The sequence below is a fragment of the Nerophis ophidion genome, linkage group LG27, assembly GCF_033978795.1.
Source record: "Nerophis ophidion isolate RoL-2023_Sa linkage group LG27, RoL_Noph_v1.0, whole genome shotgun sequence".
In the NCBI taxonomy this organism is placed as follows: Eukaryota; Metazoa; Chordata; class Actinopteri; order Syngnathiformes; family Syngnathidae; genus Nerophis; species Nerophis ophidion.
In genome coordinates, this window is record NC_084637.1 from 7,498,263 (window position 1) to 7,518,102 (window position 19,840).

General features: G+C 40.9%; 2 protein-coding genes across 8 annotated transcripts in view; both read right to left on the minus strand.

Annotated features, from left to right (window-relative positions):
* Positions 1-1,710: 1,710 nt before the first annotated feature.
* On the minus strand, positions 1,711-7,270 carry jagn1b (jagunal homolog 1b). The gene is made up of 4 exons (XM_061889091.1): positions 7,114-7,270; positions 2,551-2,648; positions 2,394-2,466; positions 1,711-2,334 (listed from the first exon to the last, which is right to left on the minus strand). Exons 2-4 carry the CDS (start codon positions 2,637-2,639, stop codon positions 1,945-1,947), a joined length of 552 nt encoding a protein of 183 aa, XP_061745075.1. The 5' UTR covers positions 2,640-2,648; positions 7,114-7,270; the 3' UTR covers positions 1,711-1,944.
* A 2,492-nt stretch (positions 7,271-9,762) lies between these two features.
* The window catches only part of LOC133544007 (collagen alpha-1(VIII) chain-like), a 56,738-nt gene continuing 46,660 nt past the window's right edge, over positions 9,763-19,840 (minus strand). For 2 of the 7 annotated variants that reach the window (XM_061888973.1, XM_061888972.1), the window contains exons 2-4: positions 14,845-14,959; positions 11,951-12,134; positions 9,763-11,849 (exon numbers count right to left, since the gene is read on the minus strand). In XM_061888973.1, the coding sequence (XP_061744957.1) occupies positions 9,907-11,849; positions 11,951-12,035 (2,028 nt within the window). In that variant the 5' untranslated portion in view covers positions 12,036-12,134; positions 14,845-14,959 and the 3' untranslated portion in view covers positions 9,763-9,906. Of the gene's footprint in view, positions 11,850-11,950; positions 12,195-14,844; positions 14,960-19,840 lie in introns of all 7 variants that reach the window. The other 5 variants (XM_061888969.1, XM_061888968.1, XM_061888974.1 and 2 more) reach the window with 4 other exon arrangements.

The window sequence follows — 19,840 nt, forward strand, 5'->3', positions numbered from 1 at the left end:
CTTTCATCTCCGTAATATCGCTAAAATTCGCTCCATTCTGTCCACTAAAGACGCAGAGATCATTATCCATGCGTTTGTTACGTCTCGCCTCGACTACTGTAACGTATTATTTTCGGGTCTCCCCATGTCTAGCATTAAAAGATTACAGTTGGTACAAAATGCGGCTGCTAGACTTTTGACAAGAACAACAAAGTTTGATCACATTACGCCTGTACTGGCTCACCTGCACTGGCTTCCTGTGCACTTAAGATGTGACTTTAAGGTTTTACTACTTACGTATAAAATACTACACGGTCTAGCTCCATCCTATCTTGCCGATTGTATTGTACCATATGTCCCGGCAAGAAATCTGCGTTCAAAGGACTCCGGCTTGTTAGTGATTCCCAAAGCCCCAAAAAAAGTCTGTGGGCTATAGAACGTTTTCCGTTCGGGCTCCAGTACTCTGGAATGCCCTCCCGGTAACAGTTCGAGATGCCACCTCAGTAGAAGCATTTAAGTCTCACCTTAAAACTCATTTGTATACTCTAGCCTTTAAATAGACTCCCTTTTTAGACCAGTTGATCTGCCGTTTCTTTTCTTTTTCTTCTATGTCCCACTCTCCCTTGTGGAGGGGGTCCGGTCCGATCCGGTGGCCATGTACTGCTTGCCTGTGTATCGGCTGGGGACATCTCTGCGATGCTCATCCGCCTCCGCTTGGGATGGTTTCCTGCTGGCTCCGCTGTGAACGGGACTCTCGCTGCTGTGTTGGATCCGCTTTGGACTGGACTCTCGCGACTGTGTTGGATCCATTGTGGATTGAACTTTCACAGTATCATGTTAGACCCGCTCGACATCCATTGCTTTCCTCCTCTCTAAGGTTCTCATAGTCATTATTGTCACCGACGTCCCACTGGGTGTGAGTTTTCCTTGCCCTTATGTGGGCCTACCGAGGATGTCGTGGTGGTTTGTGCAGCCCTTTGAGACACTAGTGATTTAGGGCTATATAAGTAAACATTGATTGATTGATTGAATCAATCAATCAAACCCATTTATTTATTTATTTAAGAAAAACAAAGAAACACCGGCTGTGTTTCGGTTGCTAAAGGCAGCTGCAATCCACCGCTTTCCACCAACAGCATTCTTATTTATAGTCTCCATTATTAATTGAACAAACTGCAAACGATTCAGCAACACAGATGTCCAAATTACTGTGTAATTATGCGATGAAAAGAGACAACTTTTAGCTTTAAGTGGTGCTGGGCTAAAATGTCCCTTCCAACCAATAACGTCACAAACATCATTCAGCGACGTTTTCAACTAGAAACTCTGCGGGAAATTTAAAATTGTAATTTAGTAAACTAAAAAGGCCGTATTGGCATGTGTTGCAATGTTAATATTTCAATCAATCAATCAATGTTTATTTATATAGCCCCAAATCACAAATGTCTCAAAGGACTGCACAAATCATTACGACTACAACATCCTCGGAAGAACCCACAAAAGGGCAAGGAAAACTCACACCCAGTGGGCAGGGAGAATTCACATCCAGTGGGACGCCAGTGACAATGCTGACTATGAGAAACCTTGGAGAGGACCTCAGATGTGGGCAACCCCCCCCCCCTTTCATCATTGATATATAAACTATCAGACTGTAGTAGTGGCTTTCAGTAGGCCTTTAAAGTAAACATTAGCTCTTACCTTTGGTATTATTTCATGTGTGAAAACTATAGGTTTTAGGTTCAACATTTCTTTTATTTAACCACTGCAACACGGTAGCACAAAGTATGAGGATAACCACACGTTCTTTACAGTAGAGTGATGAAATGCCAGAGGCATGCATGTTAGAACACAGTGATGGCAGCAGTCACACACTGAAGGCATTATCAAAGTATGTAAAAGCAGTTTTAGGCCGCATCAGTCCCGCCCCCCTGCAGTCAATGTTTGAACTTACGCGCTTTCGCCGACTTATTTCTTCTTCTTCTCCTGCGTGCTCGTGAACCACTGGTCCAGCAGCTTCTTGCTGTAGTAGATCTGCCAGCCGTGCACTTGCACGGCGATGACGATCACCAGATACATGACCGACACCGCCGAGAAGCCGAAGATGAAGCGGTAGGCTTTCCCCAGCCGATACAGCTGCTGGGCGAAAGGGAACATCTCCATGCTCCCGTAGATGAGCGGCGCCACTGAGAAAAGCCCGGCGCTGATCATGGAGATGACCAAGTAGCTGATGTTGTTACGAGGCAAAGCCAGGAAGCAGAAGACCGTAGGGATGATGCTGAGGAGGTACGGGTACTCCCACTGGTATGGAGAGGCGATCGTCTTGTGGGACACCAGACCCAGCTGGCTTACGGTCACCTGACACGGAACGCGGTATTTACAGTAAATATAAGCACACCTGTCGTAGGAACCTCTACCTGAGCTGCCATCAGCACCCACAGCAACAGGTGCACGATGTTGAGTTTGCGGATTTCAGACTTGAGGGCGACGCTGTACGCAAAGACAAAATAAGAAGTGTGATGAGAACGGATGCGTCGCTATCAATTGTTTGATGGTGCGAGATTCACAACATACCTCATCTGGTAGTGTGAGGCAACACGCTCCCTGTGCTGGAAGTCACTGCCGTCCGTGCCCGCAGCCCGCGGTCCTGCCCGGGAAGCCATGCCTCAGTTCTGAACGCAAAAGAGTCAGAGCCGTGAACTGGACTGTAGCTTTTCTGTGCAATTGTTGAACATTTTGCTCGGTTAAAGGCCTACTGAAATGAGATTTTCTTATTCAAACGGGGATAGCAGGTCCATTCTATGTGTCATACTTGATCATTTCCCGATATTCCCATATTTTTGCTGAAAGGATTTAGTAGAGAACATCGACGATAAAGTTCGCAACTTTTGGTCACTAAGAAAAAAGCCTTGCCTGTACCGGAAGTCGCAGACGATGTGCGCGTGACGTCACGGGTTGTAGGGCTCCTCACATCTGAACATTCTTTATAATGTGAGCCTCCAGCAGTAAGAGGAATTCCGACCGAGAAAGCGACAATTTACCCATTAATTTGAGCGAGGATGAAAGATTTGTGGATGAGGAAATTTAGAGTGAAGGACTAGAATAAAAAAAGTGACAGCGATTCAGATGCATTTAGACACATTTAATAGGATAATTCTGGAAAATCCCTTATCTGCTATTGTGTTGCTAGTGTTTTAGTGAGATTAAATAGTACCTGAAGTCGGAGGGATGTGACCAAGGGTGCGTTGACGCCAGAGTCTCAGAGGGAAGTCACGGCAGCTGCATGGATGGCGTAAGTTCCGCTGATGTCTCCGGTAAGAGGTAACTTATTACCACAACTTTAATAGGGACGGCGTGGCGCAGTGGGAGAGTGCCCGTGCGCAACCCGAGGGTCACTGGTTCAAATCCCACCTAGAACCAACCTCGTCACGTCCGTTGTGTCCTGAGCAAGACACTTCACCCTTGCTCCTGATGAGTGCTGGTTGGCGCCTTGCATGGCAGCTCCCTCCATCAGTGTGTGAATGTGTGTGTAAATGTGGAAGTAGTGTCAAAGCGCTTTGAGTACCTTGAAGGTAGAAAAGCGCTATACAAGTACAACCCATTTATCATTTATTTATTTAACTTTCTCACCGAAAACTGCCGGTTGACGCGTAGTCGGGATCCATGTTCGCTTGACCGCTCTGATCCATAGTAAAACTTCATCTTCGGGAATTTTAAACAAGGAAGCACCGTGTGTTTGTGTGGCTAAACGCTAAAAGCTTCCCACCTCCATCTTTCTACTTTGACTTCTCCATTATTAATTGAACAAATTGCAAAACATTCAGCAACACAGATGTCCAGAATACTGTGTAATTATGCGATTAAAGCAGACTACTTATAGCTTGGATCGGGCTGGAAAATAATGTCCGCTACAACTGGTGACGTCAAACGGACGCGTCATCATACCACAACGTTTTCAACACGACACTTCGCGTGAAATTTAAACTTGCAATTTAGTAAACTAAAGCGGCCGTATTGGCATGTTTTGCAATGTTAATATTTCATCATTGATATACAAACTATCAGACTGCGTGGTCGGTAGTAGTGGGTTTTAGTAGGCCTTTAAGGGTGGTCTCCAACCTGTTTGCTTCTGAGAGCTACACTTCCAAAATGAAATTGTCAGACAACTATTTCTGTAAGGATTTGTTTTCACTGCTTATTTCAACCCCAAAAAAAGGGAATAAACTTGTTTTGCCAGGACAGTAACAACATGCTGGTATCAACAACTTACATGTTGTGTTAACGGGGTCACACTATGGCTGTGTCTCAATTCAGCGGGTACCATGAATTGATTAACGTGGACCCCGACTTAAACAAGTTGAAAAACTTATTCGGGTGTTACCATTTAGTGGTCAATTGTACGGAATATGTACTGTACTGTGCAATCTACTAATAAAAGTATCAATCAATCAATCAATCAATCCTTTGCAGTCGGGTGCCGACGTCATCGCGGTGCTCGAAAGCTGTCCCAATTTAAAAAAGTTCAAAATGTCCTTCGAATCCGGCCGACAAATGTGTCCTTTTCTCCCATTGGCAGAAAGGTTGCATCCATGTACAGTTCGCGTCCTGTCATATCCCGAAATTCTTAGCACGCTCGACTCTGAAGAGGATTTTCTACACGGAGACGCCATGTGGAGCGAAAAAAGGCCACCTTAAAGGCCTAATGAAACCCACTACTACCAACCACGCAGTCTGATAGATTATATATATTAATGATGAAATATTAACATTGCCACACATGGTTTAGTTTACTAAATTGCAATTTTAAATTTCCCGCAGAAGTATCATGCTAAAACGTCGCGGTATGATGACGCATTGTAGAGGACATTTTATTCCAGCACCGTTCGCAGCTATAAGTCGTCTGTTATCAGGGCATAATACCACAGTATTCTGGACATCTGTGTTGCTGAATCTTTTTCAATTTGTTCGATGAATAATGGAGACGTCAAAGAAGAAAGCTGCAGGTGGGAAGCGGTGTATTGCGGCCGCCTTTAGCAACACAATCAATCAATCAATGTTTACTTATATAGCCCTAAATCACTAGTGTCTCAAAGGGCTGCACAAACCACAACACAAACCTCGGTAGGCCCACATAAGGGCAAGGAAAACTCACACCCAGTGAGACGTCGGTGACGATGAGGACGCAGTGGGACATCGGTGACAATGATGACTATGAAAACTGGATCCAACACAGCCGCGAGAGTCCAGTCCACAAAACAAACACAGCCGGTGTTTCATTGTTTACATTCCCGAAAGATGACGGTGAAGCTTTACTATGGAACAGAGCGGTCAAGCGAACACGGTTGGATTGGACCACACACACACAAAGTACAGTGTATTATGCAGCGATCATTTTGAAAGATCGTGTTTTGAAGAAGGGTCCCTTGCGAAGGGCCGAGATGAGCATCGCCACCACCCGTCGACTGGTGCTGAAGAAAGGTGCGGGGCCGACCTTCAGGTTGTACAGGTACGACCATATAATCTCACTAAAACACTAGTAAGACAATAAGCAGATAAGGGATTTTCCAGAATTATCCTAGTAAATTTGTCTAATAACATCTGAATCGCTCCCACTGTATAGTCTTTTTTTGTTTTCTTTTCTAGTCCTTTACTCCCACTTTCCTCATCCACAAATCTTTCATCCTCGCTCTAATTAATGGGGAAATCGTCGCTTTCTCGGTCCGAATCGCTTTCGTTGCTGGTGGCCATGATTGTAAACAATGTTCAGATGTGAGGAGCTCTACAACCCGTGACATCACGCGCACATCATCTGCTACTTCCGGTACAGGCAAGACTTTTTTATTAGCACCAAAAGTTGCAAACTTTATTGTCTATGTTCTCTACTAAATCCTTTCAGCAAAAATATGGCAATTATCGCGAAATGATCAAGTATGACACATAGAATGGACCTGCTATCCCTGTTTAAATAAGAAAATCTAATTTCAATAGGCCTTTAAAATGTAAGTATAGTTTTATCTATTCATTTAAAACAGCTAAAAGCATATATGTCACGTGGTATACATTTGTGTGAAAATGAACACCAATGAGTTAACTGATGAACATTATCACATACTTTATCCAATAATTATAAATAACGACAAATAAAGACAGAATACTATTAATCACAACATGTAAGAGTAAAAAAAACAACATTATGATTTGTACATTTTCAGAATGTGCTTGTTCCTTTTCTAAACAAATGAAACAATCTGGAGTTGTCTTTATTTTTAAATTAACGTGCCGTGATTTTACCTGTCCGGCCGATTTGGGAGTAGATTTTTCTCCATGTGGCCCCACCATCTAAAATGAGTTTGACACCCCTGATTAAAGGTGTCATGTCTGATTTGAACTTAAACTTAGACCAGGGGTGCATAAAAGTATAAAACTGAGCAAAAATTGTAGAATGAAAGAAACAGCGGTTCTAAATGTGTCCACTAGATGTCGCAATCGCAATTATTATTTTCCTCAGTTCCCAAACGTTTGAGTGTTTTTTTAAACAAAAAAAAAAGGTGATGTAACACAGTGGTGAACATGCATTTTCCCAACTACTTTGGCATGTGTTGCAGCCATGAAATTCCAAGTTAATTATTATTTGCAAAAAAATAATAAAAGTTTATGGGTTTGAAAAATCAAATATCTTGTCTTTGTAGTGCATTCAACTGAATATGGGTTGAAAAGGATTTGCAAACCATTGTATTCCGTTTATATTTACATCTAACACAATGTCCCAACTCATATGGAAACGGAGTTTGTAAATACGCAGAGGACATAAGTAAAGTAAATTAAATGAGCTCAAATATACCTACAAACGAGGCATACAGCTAGCCTAAATAGCATGTTAGCATCGATTAGCTTGCAGTCATGGATTGACCAAACATGCCTGATTAGCACTCCAACAAGTCAAAACGTACCTTTATGCATTCACGCACAGCATAAAACGTTTGGTGGACAAAACGAGACAAAGGACTGGCATAAAACACGTCAGCTAACACAGACAGACAACATTCAACATACTTTAGCCTAACTTAAGAGTTTAGCGTGGGCTTTAATGTGCTTTGAAATATAAAAAAAAGTCATACATTTAGAAATATTACTTACATTTGAAACCTGGCGAATGACAATTTTATTCGAGTTGGAAGACTTTGACTACTTCTGTCTTCCCGACGTCAGCGCCGTCAGAGTGCAGACGCGGAGGGATGACGTCTCGAAGCGTGATTGGCCGAACAGACTTCTTCGTCTTCAGCTGGTTGTCAGGGAATTGTTGCCACCGTGTGGATTAAGTGTGAACTGCACCAACTGCCTTAACGTTCTCCGAGTCTCTCGTGTTTTGGGTTTTAGTTGACTTCTTGTTTTGCTACTTTTAAGTAACTATTGCAGTATATTATTACTTCATAGTATTAAATATATTGTCAATTTCCATTTATTTGTATTTCTTAGCCTGGCCGTTCAACAACAACCTTCATGATCACAGCCAAGAGCGTTTGGTATTTTTTTATTTTTATTTGAACCAGTCAGTTATACGTCATAAAAGTTGAGACCAAACACCTTTTCTATAAAAACATTTTTTTTAATTAAATGACGAATGTGTGACTCGACTTACGTAACATTTTCAAAGGTCACACAGCGCCGACATGAGGCGATCGATGAAAGGTACACATGACAGTGGTGCGTTCAAGTAACCTTAATTAAAGTTGGAAAAAGAGGATTAGTGATTGATTATAATATAATGATGATGTTTTATCATGATTATTATTATCCACTGATGATAATCCTACACGAATCAGCCAGTCTATACTTAGCTCATTGAAATGAAGGAAAACTTTGCAATCCATCCATCCATTTTCTACCGCTTATTCCTTTTCGGGGTCGCGGGGGGCGCTGGCGCCTATCTCAGCTACAATCTATTAAAGTCAATAATGATGCCAGCGATACTTTTTATTCAATTTGTCGACACAATTAAACAATCTACCAAAACAGAACTTAGGCCCCCTTTAAATGGGACACTTCATGAAAAACAATGATGAAACAAAGACAGAAATAGGTAAATATTTGGGGGGGGGTTTTGATCCTGTGGTGCCTGACCTGGCCTGCATCTTCATTTTATATGGCCCACCAACACTTGGAAATAATAAATATGAATAAATATGCATCAATAAAATACTTACTAAATGTATTCTTTCTTTCCATTTTGACAGAAAAAATATAAATTTATTGTATGCAACTGCATATATTTTACTTCAATAATATCTAATAATGAAACAAACACTATATTAATATACATTAAACAAGTTTTTTTTCTTAAAATAAAAAAAATAATACCTAACTAAGGGAAGGCAGCAGTGCCTAAAGATTTAAAAAAAATTGTTTTGTTTACAATTTTACTCTTTTATGCTGTTTTTATGTTATGTACGCCGACCATGAGGCATACATACACGTGTATGTATGTATATATATATATATATATATATATATATATATATACATACACGTGTATGTATGTATATATACATATATATATATATATATATATATATACACACATACATACATACATACATATGTGTATACATACATATATACATAACATACATATATGCATTTATATACATACATATATGTATATATATACATACATACACATACATACATATATATATGTATACATACATACGCATACATACATATATATGTATACATACATACATACATACATACATATGCATACATACATACATACATACATAAATACATTTATACATACATACATACGTACATACATATATATATATATATATACATACATATATACGTACATACATATACATATATATATATACACACATCTATATACATATACACACATATATATATACGTACATACATACATACATAAATAAATTTATACATACATACATATATATACATACATACATACGTACATACACATATATATATATATATATATACATATATATATATATATATATGTATATGTATATATACATACATATATACGTACATACATATACATGTATATATATATATATATATATATATATATATACACACACACATCTATATACATATACACACATATATATATATATATACACACATCTATATACATATACACACATATATATGTACATACATACATACATATATATATATATACATACATACATACATACAAATATATATATATACATACATACATACAAATATATATATATACATACATACATACAAATATATATATATATACATACATACAAACATACATGTATATATATATACATACATACATACATATATATATATATATATACATACGTACATACATACATATATATATATACATACATATATATACACGTACATACATACATATATATATATATACACGTATATATATATATATATATATATATATATACATACATATATATACACGTACATACATACATATATATATGCATATATATATATATATATATATATATATATATATATATATATATATATATATATATATATACACACATACAGTGGGGCAAAAAAGTATTTAGTCAGCCACCGATCGTGCAAGTTCTCCCACTTAAAATGATGACAGAGGTTTGTAATTTTCAAGTAAACACTGAGGAACTTCCGTCATTCGAGTTTTGAAACAGAACCCATTTCAATGAAACATTCATCTCTTACATGAAGTAAATGTAATAATTGTAATACCACGTTTAAAAAAAAAAAAAAAAAAAGCTTTATAGAAAAGTGTTCATGTGCGCATACAGACGTGATGATTTTAATGCAACATCAGTCACGGTTCATTGCTGTTGTAAAACTTGAGGTGTACATTTCCACACTTCTGGCTGTCATAAATGCATATCTAAGTACTTAGTTTGGGTACAATAAGTACCCAGAAAAGGTGGAGTGGACATACTGACTGGCATAAAGTCCTGCGGCCTGGTCCGAGGGGAGCAGGATGTGGACCGTGTCGGCCTGCTGGAGCGGGAGCACAGAGCCACCTGACGCCTGATCCAGCAAGCCCTTGCCGCACTCGTCATACGTGTACATGACGGGCTCGTTGTTCTTCGTCAGCGCCACCCACACGTTATTTCCTTTACAGTGGACATGGTAAGCAAAGTAGTAGATTCCTGGTACGCTACAGGTAAAAATGCCATTTTGAGGATTGTAGTCCTGATTGCCGTTGTGTAGCACTTTGTCAAAAATAACCGGGGAACCGACAGGAGGATACGGATCTGTGAGCTTTGCTGTGAAAGCTGGCATTTCCAAAGCATCGCTGCCCATGTAGACGCCGTTTTGCTTCTTGTACCCTTGTTTCTGGCCGTTATATGGACCTGAAACTGGCAGGGTCTGTCCAAGGTCAGGATATACAGCAGGGCTACCTGGAGGACCAGGGGGTCCAGGTTGTCCTGGTTGTCCAGGAAGGCCGGGAGTCCCACCCGGGCCAGTGTTACCTTTTGGACCAACCTCACCAGCAGGTCCAGGTATTCCAGCCCCAGGGTAGCCAGGTAACCCAGGAGCACCTGTTTCCCCTTTTTGACCAGGAAGCCCAGGAGGTCCAATCGGTCCACCTGGTCCTGTAAGTCCTGGAATCCCCTGTGGTCCCTTTTGGCCTTCATCACCATGTTGACCACTCTCCCCTCTTGGTCCAGTTAATCCTGCAGTACCAGGGGAACCAAATAACCCCTTATTGCCAGGCTCCCCCTTGGGGCCAGTTGGTCCTTGAAGCCCTCTCAGTCCTGGTTGTCCTGCCTTGCCTGTCAAACCTGACTGTCCCGTAAGGCCTGTAGGGCCTACATCTCCTTTTAATCCCGGTTTTCCTATTGGTCCCCCATCACCATATTCTCCCTTTTGCCCTGGAAAGCCAATGCTACCTGCGGGCCCTATTGGGCCTGGTGGGCCAGGTGTACCACTGGAACCAGTAGGACCATTAATACCTGGAAAACCTTCATGGCCCTTATCTCCTTTTGGGCCAGGAGATCCAGGGATCCCGCTGTGTCCCTTGTGACCTTTGGGTCCTGGAAATCCCGGTTTGCCATAACCAGGTACACCTGGACTTCCTGGTAATCCTGGAGAACCATGTTCACCTTTTCCACCAGGAATCCCTGGTTGCCCTCTAAAGCCATCCTGCCCTGGTTTTCCAAGTCCTGGTATACCAGGAAGACCTGGTTGTCCTCTCTCACCAGGTGGTCCGTCAGGCCCTGGTTCACCACGAAGACCAGGTTTTCCTGAAATTCCTGGCTGCCCGGGGAGTCCATTTATGCCAGGTTTTCCAATTCCAGAGATGCCAACATGTCCAGGTGGACCTGGTAGTCCTATAGATCCTTTCAATCCGGGTAAACCAGGTATGCCGAGTCCTTTGTCTCCCCTGGGGCCTGGTGGGCCATTAAACCCCGGCAGGCCTCTTTGACCTGGCTCACCTTGAGGACCTGGTTGTCCTGGTAGGCCCTGGCCTCCTGCCTTTAAAATCCCAGGGAGGCCAGGTGGACCCGGAAGTCCTGGAGGACCAGGAATTCCGATCGACCCTTCACCCCCACTTGGTCCGGAATCACCCCGCGGTCCTGGAAATCCAGGTCCTCCCGGTTTTCCAGGCAATCCGGGCATTCCTGGTTTTCCAATTCCTTGGTAGCCCTGAGGACCGGGAGGACCCGCCTTTCCTGGCATGCCTTGCAATCCCTGGCCTGGCAGACCTGGTGGCCCTTGAGGTCCCGGTGGTCCCGCTGGGCCCTGAACTCCCTGTGATCCAACTCGGACACCTTGTCCTTTAGAACCAGGGGGAGGTGGGCCTTTGGCTCCTCTGGGGAATGTTTGTCCTTCAAAAAAAACAGTGAACATTTGGAAGTGAGAGGTCAAGACCGATCAAGAACAATTCAGTTATCACTGCTTTGGATTTCAAACGATAACATTCAGAGACCTTTGCCTTCAGTCAGCAGTCGTTCTTTCCCCAACTGAAACGGAAGCTGAGGGAGCTCCTGTCCGTACTGACCCAGTAATGGCATCTCATTCCCTACAAAGGGTTGTTGAGGTGGACCATCATTGTATTGCGGCTGGTGTTGCTGAGGAACTGTCTTGCTTCTGTAGAACGCACCGCCCTGGGCCTGGTGGAGCAAGACGATGAATAGGTGGATGTGATGGAAGAGTATAGACCCCATTTTCTACTGGGGAGAAAAAGAAGACGTTTAATCTTTTTAGGGCTCAAATAGTGCAACTCTGGCAAATTTAAAAGGCCTACTGAAACCCACTACTACCGACCACGCAGTCTGATAGTTTATATATCAATGATGAAATATTAACATTGCAACACATGCCAATACGGTTTAGTTTACTAAATTACAATTTTTAATTTCCCGCGGAGTTTCTTGTTGAAAACGTCGCGGAGTGATGACGTCTCGGGTTGTAGCGGACATATTAGCCCAGACCAAAAGTCGTCTCTTTTCATCGCATAATTGCACAGTAATTTGGACGCCTGTGTTGCTGAATCGTTTGCAATTTGTTCAATTAATAACGGAGACGTCAAATAAGAATGCTGTTGGTGGATTGCAGCTGCCTTTAGTGTTTCTTTGCTTGTTGTGAAGCTTTAACACAGAGCGGTCAAGCGAACATGTTTCTCTACGTCAACCAGCAAGTTTTAGGATGGGAAAATTGTGATATTAAGTCGGCTCTTACCGGAGACGTCAGTGGATTATGGGACCTCCTCCTGTGACTGTCAAAAAGGCAGCTGTGATCTTGGCTCTTCGGTTCTCCTCAGAGACACTGGCGTACACCTCAGCCATCGGACTTTCAGGTATGACAGTTTAATCTCATTAATATACCATTAACACAATAAGCAGATAAGGGATTTTCCAGAATTATCCTAGTAAATGTGTCTAATTACACCTGAAACACACCCACTGGCGCCGCCTGCAGCCGTCGCTTTTTTTTTTTTTTTTTTTAGTGCCTCACTCTAACTTTCCTCATCCACAAATCTTTCATCCTCGCTCAAATTAATGGGGAAATCATCGCTTTCTTGGTCCGAATAGCTCTTGCTGCTGGTGGCCATGATTATAAACAATGTTCAGATGTGAGGAGCTGTCATGCCAAATTTCTTCTCCCTACAAAAACCTCCCCCCCCATTTACTTCCGGCGTCATTATTAATACTTTTCCAGAATTATCCTAGTAAATGTGTCTAATTACACCTGAAACACACCCACTGCCGCCGCCTGGAGCCGTCGCTTTTTTTTTTTTTTTTTTTTTTTAGTGCCTCACTTTAACTTTCCTCATCCATTAATCTTTTACCCTCGCTCAAATTAATGGGGAAATCATCGCTTTCTTGGTCCGAATAGCTCTTGCTGCTGGTGGCCATGATTATAAACAATGTTCAGATGTGAGGAGCTGTCATGCCAAATTTCTTCTCCCTACAAAAACCTCCCCCCCCATTTACTTCCGGCGTCATGATTAATACTTTTCCAGAATTATCCTAGTAAATGTGTCTAATTACACCTGAAACACACCCACTGCCGCCGCCTGGAGCCGTCGCTTTTTTTTTTTTTTTTTTTTTTTTTTTAGTGCCTCACTCTAACTTTCCTCATCCATGAATCTTTTACCCTCGCTCAAATTAATGGGGAAATCATCGCTTTCTTGGTCCGAATAGCTCTTGCTGCTGGTGGCCATGATTATAAACAATGTTCAGATGTGAGGAGCTGTCATGCCAAATTTCTTCTCCCTACAAAAAACTCCCCCCCCATTTACTTCCGGCGTCATGATTAATACTTTTCCAGAATTATCCTAGTAAATGTGTCTAATTACACCTGAAACACACCCACTGCCGCCGCCTGGAGCCTTCGCTTTTTTTTTTTTTTTTTTTTTTTTTTAGTGCCTCACTTTAACTTTCCTTATCTATGAATCTTTTACCCTCGCTCAAATTAATGGGGAAATCATCGCTTTCTTGGTCCGAATAGCTCTTGCTGCTGGTGGCCATGATTATAAACAATGTTCAGATGTGTGGAGCTGTCATGCCAAATTTCTTCTCCCTACAAAAACCTCCCCCCCCCATTTACTTCCGGCGTCATGATTAATACAGACGTTTTGTTAACGCTGTATTATAAAAATAAAATGCTATATTATAAAAATATAACGCTATATTATAAAAATATAACGCTATATTATATAAATACAGACGTTTTGTTAACGCTATATTATAAAAAAAATTTAAAAAGCAATTTACAAACACAAGCTAAGGGATGACATAAGAGGAAACGTGACCCCGGAAGTAAATGCGTCATCCCATAGCTTGTGTTTGTAAATTGTTTTTTATCCATCCATCCATTTTCTACCGCTTATTCCCTTTTGGGGTCGCGGAGGGCGCTGGCGCCTGTCTCAGCTACAATCGGGCGGAAGGCGGGGTACACCCTGGACAAGTCGCCACCTCATTTTAATTGTTTTTATAATATAGCGTTGACAAATCCTCTATATTTTTATAATATAGGGTTAACAAAACGTCTGTATTAATCATGACCCCGGAAGTAAATGGGGGGGAAGGTTTTTGTAGGGGGGAAGAAATTTGGCGTGACAGAGCTCCACAACCCGTGACATCACGCGCACATCGTCTGCTACTTCCGGTACAGGCAAGGCTTTTTTATTAGCGACCAAACGTTGCGAACTTTATCGTGGATGTTCTCTACTAAATATGGCAATATCGCGAAATAATCAAGTATGACACATAGAATGGACCTGCTATCCCCGTTTAAATAAGAAAATCTCATTTCAGTAGGCCTTTAACTATGGCCATGAAGTAATGGAGCTGTGAAACCTCCAACACGTTTGCTTACTTTCAGATTAGCCAAGGAAATATCTTCGCCTTCTGCTTATTGGTTGCTTCTGTGGCTCGTCTCCAAGGCACCGGTAGCACAACGGCCATCTATGGACTCTGGTCAGGTCTTAGCTCTGAAAACAGAGAAGAGTCAAAGTCGCTTTTTCACTTTCAGACAGTGTTACAAAAAATGTTTATTTTTCCTCGGAAAAACAAAATTTTGCTCGTATTGTAGATATCAAAATGCTGTGCGATGTAATGTCAGTAAGCAAGGGAGTTAGAGATGCGCGGATAGACAATTATATCATCCGCTTCACCAAAGTTGTCATCCACCCGCCGTCCACCCGAAACAACATTTTATCAGGACCGTACCCACCCGCTAACCGCCCGCTGAAATAAATCAGAGGTTGTCCACCTTTACTCCTCACAGAGCTATTTAAACCTGTTTCACAGATTAATGATGACAACTGGAGCCACTTACGTCTGTACATCCTGATTACAAGAATATGGGCCTGCTGTGAACCATTGCCTTAGACACCTTCAACATCATATACGAACAGATTGTTGGTCCGGAAACATGTTGTGTGTGGCTTCCGCAATTACAAGTTCAAGATTGAAAGGCATACCGGGTGCTAGCGGGGTGTATAAAGTAGTCAGAAAGTGTCATGAATACAAAGGATTATGGGTATTTGTTGTGTTGCGTTTATGTTGTGTTACTGTGAGGATGTTCTCCCGAAATGTGTTTGTCGTTCTTAATTGGTGTGGCTTCACAGCGTGGCGCATATTACTAAGAGTGTTAAAATTGTTTATATCACAACCATTAGTGTACTCTGTGTCACCCAGTATGCCTTGCAGTCGCGTGCTTGTTTCTGCGGAAGCCACACACAACATGCAAGGTGAAAATCAATGAGTAGTCATGGTAACAAAAACAAACCAGGAAGTGCAAAACGGAACTGAACGTCCAAAAAACAAAACATAATATAACCAAACATAAACCTGATTTACAAGCATGACACAAATAAACAATTTAGAACAGGGGTCGGGAACCTTTTTGGCTGAGAGAGCCACGAAAGCCAAATATTTCAAAATGTATTTCCGTGAGAGCCACATAATATTTTTTAACATTGAATACAACAAAATGCATGCATTTTTAAGCAAGACAACATTTTAAAGCATAATAAGTATCTTATTCTTTTTAATAAGATTTTTATTCCGAATCTAACAAATAATAAAAAAATACGTCTTACCATTAATGCGTTTTCTTGAACAGATTTGGCAGAAAACGGTAGGATCGATTAAAATGCATGAGAATGTTTTTATATTTTGAATGTTATTTTTAACACTGTGATTATGTTAGAATAATTACGTATATATTATAACACAACGTTTATGCTAAAGGGCCGTTGCTATAATTATTGTCAATTGTGCTGAAGTGGTATTTTTCTTTGTCCGTGCAAAGCTGGCAATCCAAAAGATTGCCAGCCAGTCTGGTATCAGTGTCCAGGAACGGCCTGCTGACTGCCAAGGCCGAACACCGCCGTGACCCAGACAGAGCAGAGAGACAAGGCGATATCACCAGCGTCAACACATTTGCATTTTTGTATAATCATATATTGTTGTCGAGATGACCCCCTTCCCTCAGCGACAGCTTCAGTGATGTAAACAGGGACCTCCCAAATAAATAGAGAAAGAGTTTGGATCTGTAACTAGAATACAGCCCAAAACAGGTGTCTCCTCATTTAGCCAAATTGAACTTTGTCTCTGCATGATTCCTTGCTTCTCGTCTGTTTGATAGATGTCATCAGTATTTGAACCTGACAGATTATGTCAGCTAAGATTTATCTGAGAGCCAGATGCAGTCATCAAAAGAGCCACATCTGGCTCGAGAGCCATAGGTTCCCTACCCCTGATTTAGAAGGATCTCCAGGGAAACTTGTTTTGGAAAGACTCAAATTTCAAAAAACTGCAAAACCAAAAATCTGACAGCAGAGCTTAGAAAACACAGGCCGAGACCTAAAAGAAATGTTGGATTGGACCTCCGAGGAGGATGCAGCAACTTGGACGGCCTTACAGACACCAGCCTATCTCCAGGGGGCGCTGGTGCTCACATGTCATGGCGAATATGTGCCAGATTAAAGACGAAGTTTGTCAGCATCTTCTACTTCTTTGCACGATGTTCCCTTTCACAATAAAACATCTGTTCACGCTGCAAAAATGTGTAACAAATAGCATGCTGGCTCCTCAGAACCGGCTTGGTTTAGTCAGAAGTCACTTGTCTTTTAGTACCTCCAACCCGGCTTTGAAAATAATCACATTTCCATTTTGGCCCTGGCCGCTTCCAATTGGACAAAACCAAGAGCGGTTTTTGGATCTCTGTTTGGACTCAGACTATGACTCAGCTGACAGCAGGGACTGAGGCCATGACATCTGGGGAATGCACCTTTGTTGTGGGTGTAATTGTGGCTTGCAGATAGAGTTCTTGACAGCTGAATTCTAGTGAACAAAACATTATAATAATGTATTTTAACCCTATCAAATAAAATAAAAATTCTCAAAACTACAGAGCATGTCTTTTTTTCCAAATTTTGGTTGTGTTTGTTACGCCTTTGTCAGAGTTTGTTGGTGACGATCCCCAAGATGCAGAGAAGGAGGCAGGCATTGAGTAAGAAAACATGGTTTTAATTTAAACACTAAAACAAAACCAAACAAAGACGGATAACAAACTAGGCTATGAACAAACAAAATCGGAAGCAGGGAACAAAAAACAGTAAGCTACAAACATCTTCCAAATATAGCTTGCCGCTACGCTGCAATCACACGACCAGTAGGAACGACAAGTAGAAAATGACATTGACGTGACAGGTAGCAACGACAATAGTCCAGCACAGACTGGATGGGAATACAGGTCTAAATAGGAATGGGCTGATTGACACCAGGTGCGGCCAGGTGCAAATCAGCCACATCTGAGGGGAAACAGCGCCCTTCAGTTGGTAGAGTGGCCGTGCCAGCAACTTGAGGGTTGCAGGTTCGATTCCCGCTCCCGCCATCATAGTCACTGCCGTTGTGTCCTTGGGCAAGACACTTTACCCACCTGCTTCCAGTGCCACCCACACTGGTTTGAATGTAACTTAGATATTGGGTTTCACTATGTAAAGCGCTTTGAGTCACTAGAGAAAAAGCGCTATATAAATATAATCCACTTCACACAGGAAACAGACAAAATAAGAGCGCTGACAGGAAGTAACGACAGGAAACGCTACACACACAGAGGAAAGAAAGACAAATGCAGAGGAAAAAACTAAAACATAACCAAACTGTCAGGGACGAACCTGACAGCCTTATTCCATGATGGAATAAATGATCTTTCCCCTCAAAATTCTACACACAATAACCCTTTAATGACGATGTGTAAAGGTTGTGTTTAGAGCTTTTTGAAGTTTATTACAAACTAAGAAATCTCATGCTTTTTATGTATTTTCTTTTCTTTACAAACAGTCATTATTTTGTATTTCATTATTGTTTCTTTTGTTAGTATCAGAGTCCATTCTGCAAAAATGTTATCCCTAAAACACACAGCTTATGCACTGCAAAAACTGAAATTTAAGTAAGATTAAATATCTCAAATAAGGGTGATATTTGCTTATTTTCTGTCTGATAAGATAATTCTTCTCACTAAGCAGATTTTATGTTAGAGTGTTTTACTTGTTTTAAGAATGTTGGTCCTAAATGATCTCAGTAAAATATTACAGCTTGTTAATGAGATTTGATGACCTATATTGATTAAAACATGCTTAAAACTAGACTATCAACTGTTGCAAAGCTGTGTCATCAACACTCACAAGTATAAAAGTACTTTTTTTAAGGTAATAATTTCTTGATTCTTAAAAATTAGATATTGGGTTTCATTATGTAAAGCGCTTTGAGTCACTAAAGAAAAAGCGCTATAAAAATATAATTCACTTCACTTCACTTAATTCCAGCATGTAAAAAAAAAATAAAAAATCATGACTGACACATTTGTGTCTCATTTTAAAATAGATGGCAGCCAAATGGTCTTTGCTGTTTTATTATCAATGAAACAATAGACAATTTGTACTCATATAGTAGTACAGTTGTTATTAGTGAGAATATACTTGTTTTTAGCTATTTTTGGGTTTGCTAATTTTACTTGTTTTGGAAAGTCTTGACCAGCCATATTTTCTTGTTCTGTTGGCAGATAATTTTGCTTAATTCAAATGAAATACCCCTCATTTTTGTATTTTTTTCTAGTTTTTGAACACAGACTTTTTGCAATGTGGACAAACAGTAAAATAGACATCATCATATAATATACAAAATACAGTACAATGCAACACGCGACCCCAAAAGGGAATTAGCGGTAGAAAATGGATGGATGGATTAGTACAATGCGATACATTTCAAAATCTACCCACCAAATACCCATTTACAATTTCATTTATAAATACAAAAGGAATCTTTAAATCCACCAAATCAGTCTCAATATCCTATTACTCCAATTTGATTAAAAGGTTGCATCTTGAAGATTTGCGATGATCTCATCACACATGCAGAGCCTTTGTTCAATACTTTGTTGATGCATCTTTGGCAGAAATAAAAGCCTCAAGTATTTTGTAATACGATGCCACAAGCTTGGCACACCTGTCCATACTTCCCAACCCTCCCGGATTTTCTGGGAGACTCCTGAATATCAGCGCCTCTCCCGAAAACCTCCAGGGACAAATTTTCTCCCGAAAATCTCCCGAAATTGCGGACCTGAGTGACGTGTCGACAGCCTGTTTTCCCGTCCGCTTTCCCACAATATAAACAGTGACTGCCCAATGACGTTATAACTGTAAAATGATCGAGGGTGAGTTATTAGTTTCTTATGTGGTTTTATTTTTAGGCAGTTTCATTATCGTCCTTCCAGCGTGGTAACAACACACAACAACAGCAGTCACGTTTTCATCTACCAAAAAGCAGTTCGTCTGCTGTAAACAGCAATGTTGTGACACTCT

Coding starts and splice junctions, on each gene's coding strand:
- jagn1b (XM_061889091.1), bottom strand. CDS start 2,639: ATGGCTTCCCGGGCAGGACCGCGGGCTGCGGGCACGGACGGCAGTGAC. Junction 2,467..2,550: donor GCCTCACACTACCAGATGAG/GTATGTTGTGAA, acceptor CTTTGCGTACAG/CGTCGCCCTCAAGTCTGAAA. Junction 2,335..2,393: donor GGGTGCTGATGGCAGCTCAG/GTAGAGGTTCCT, acceptor GTTCCGTGTCAG/GTGACCGTAAGCCAGCTGGG.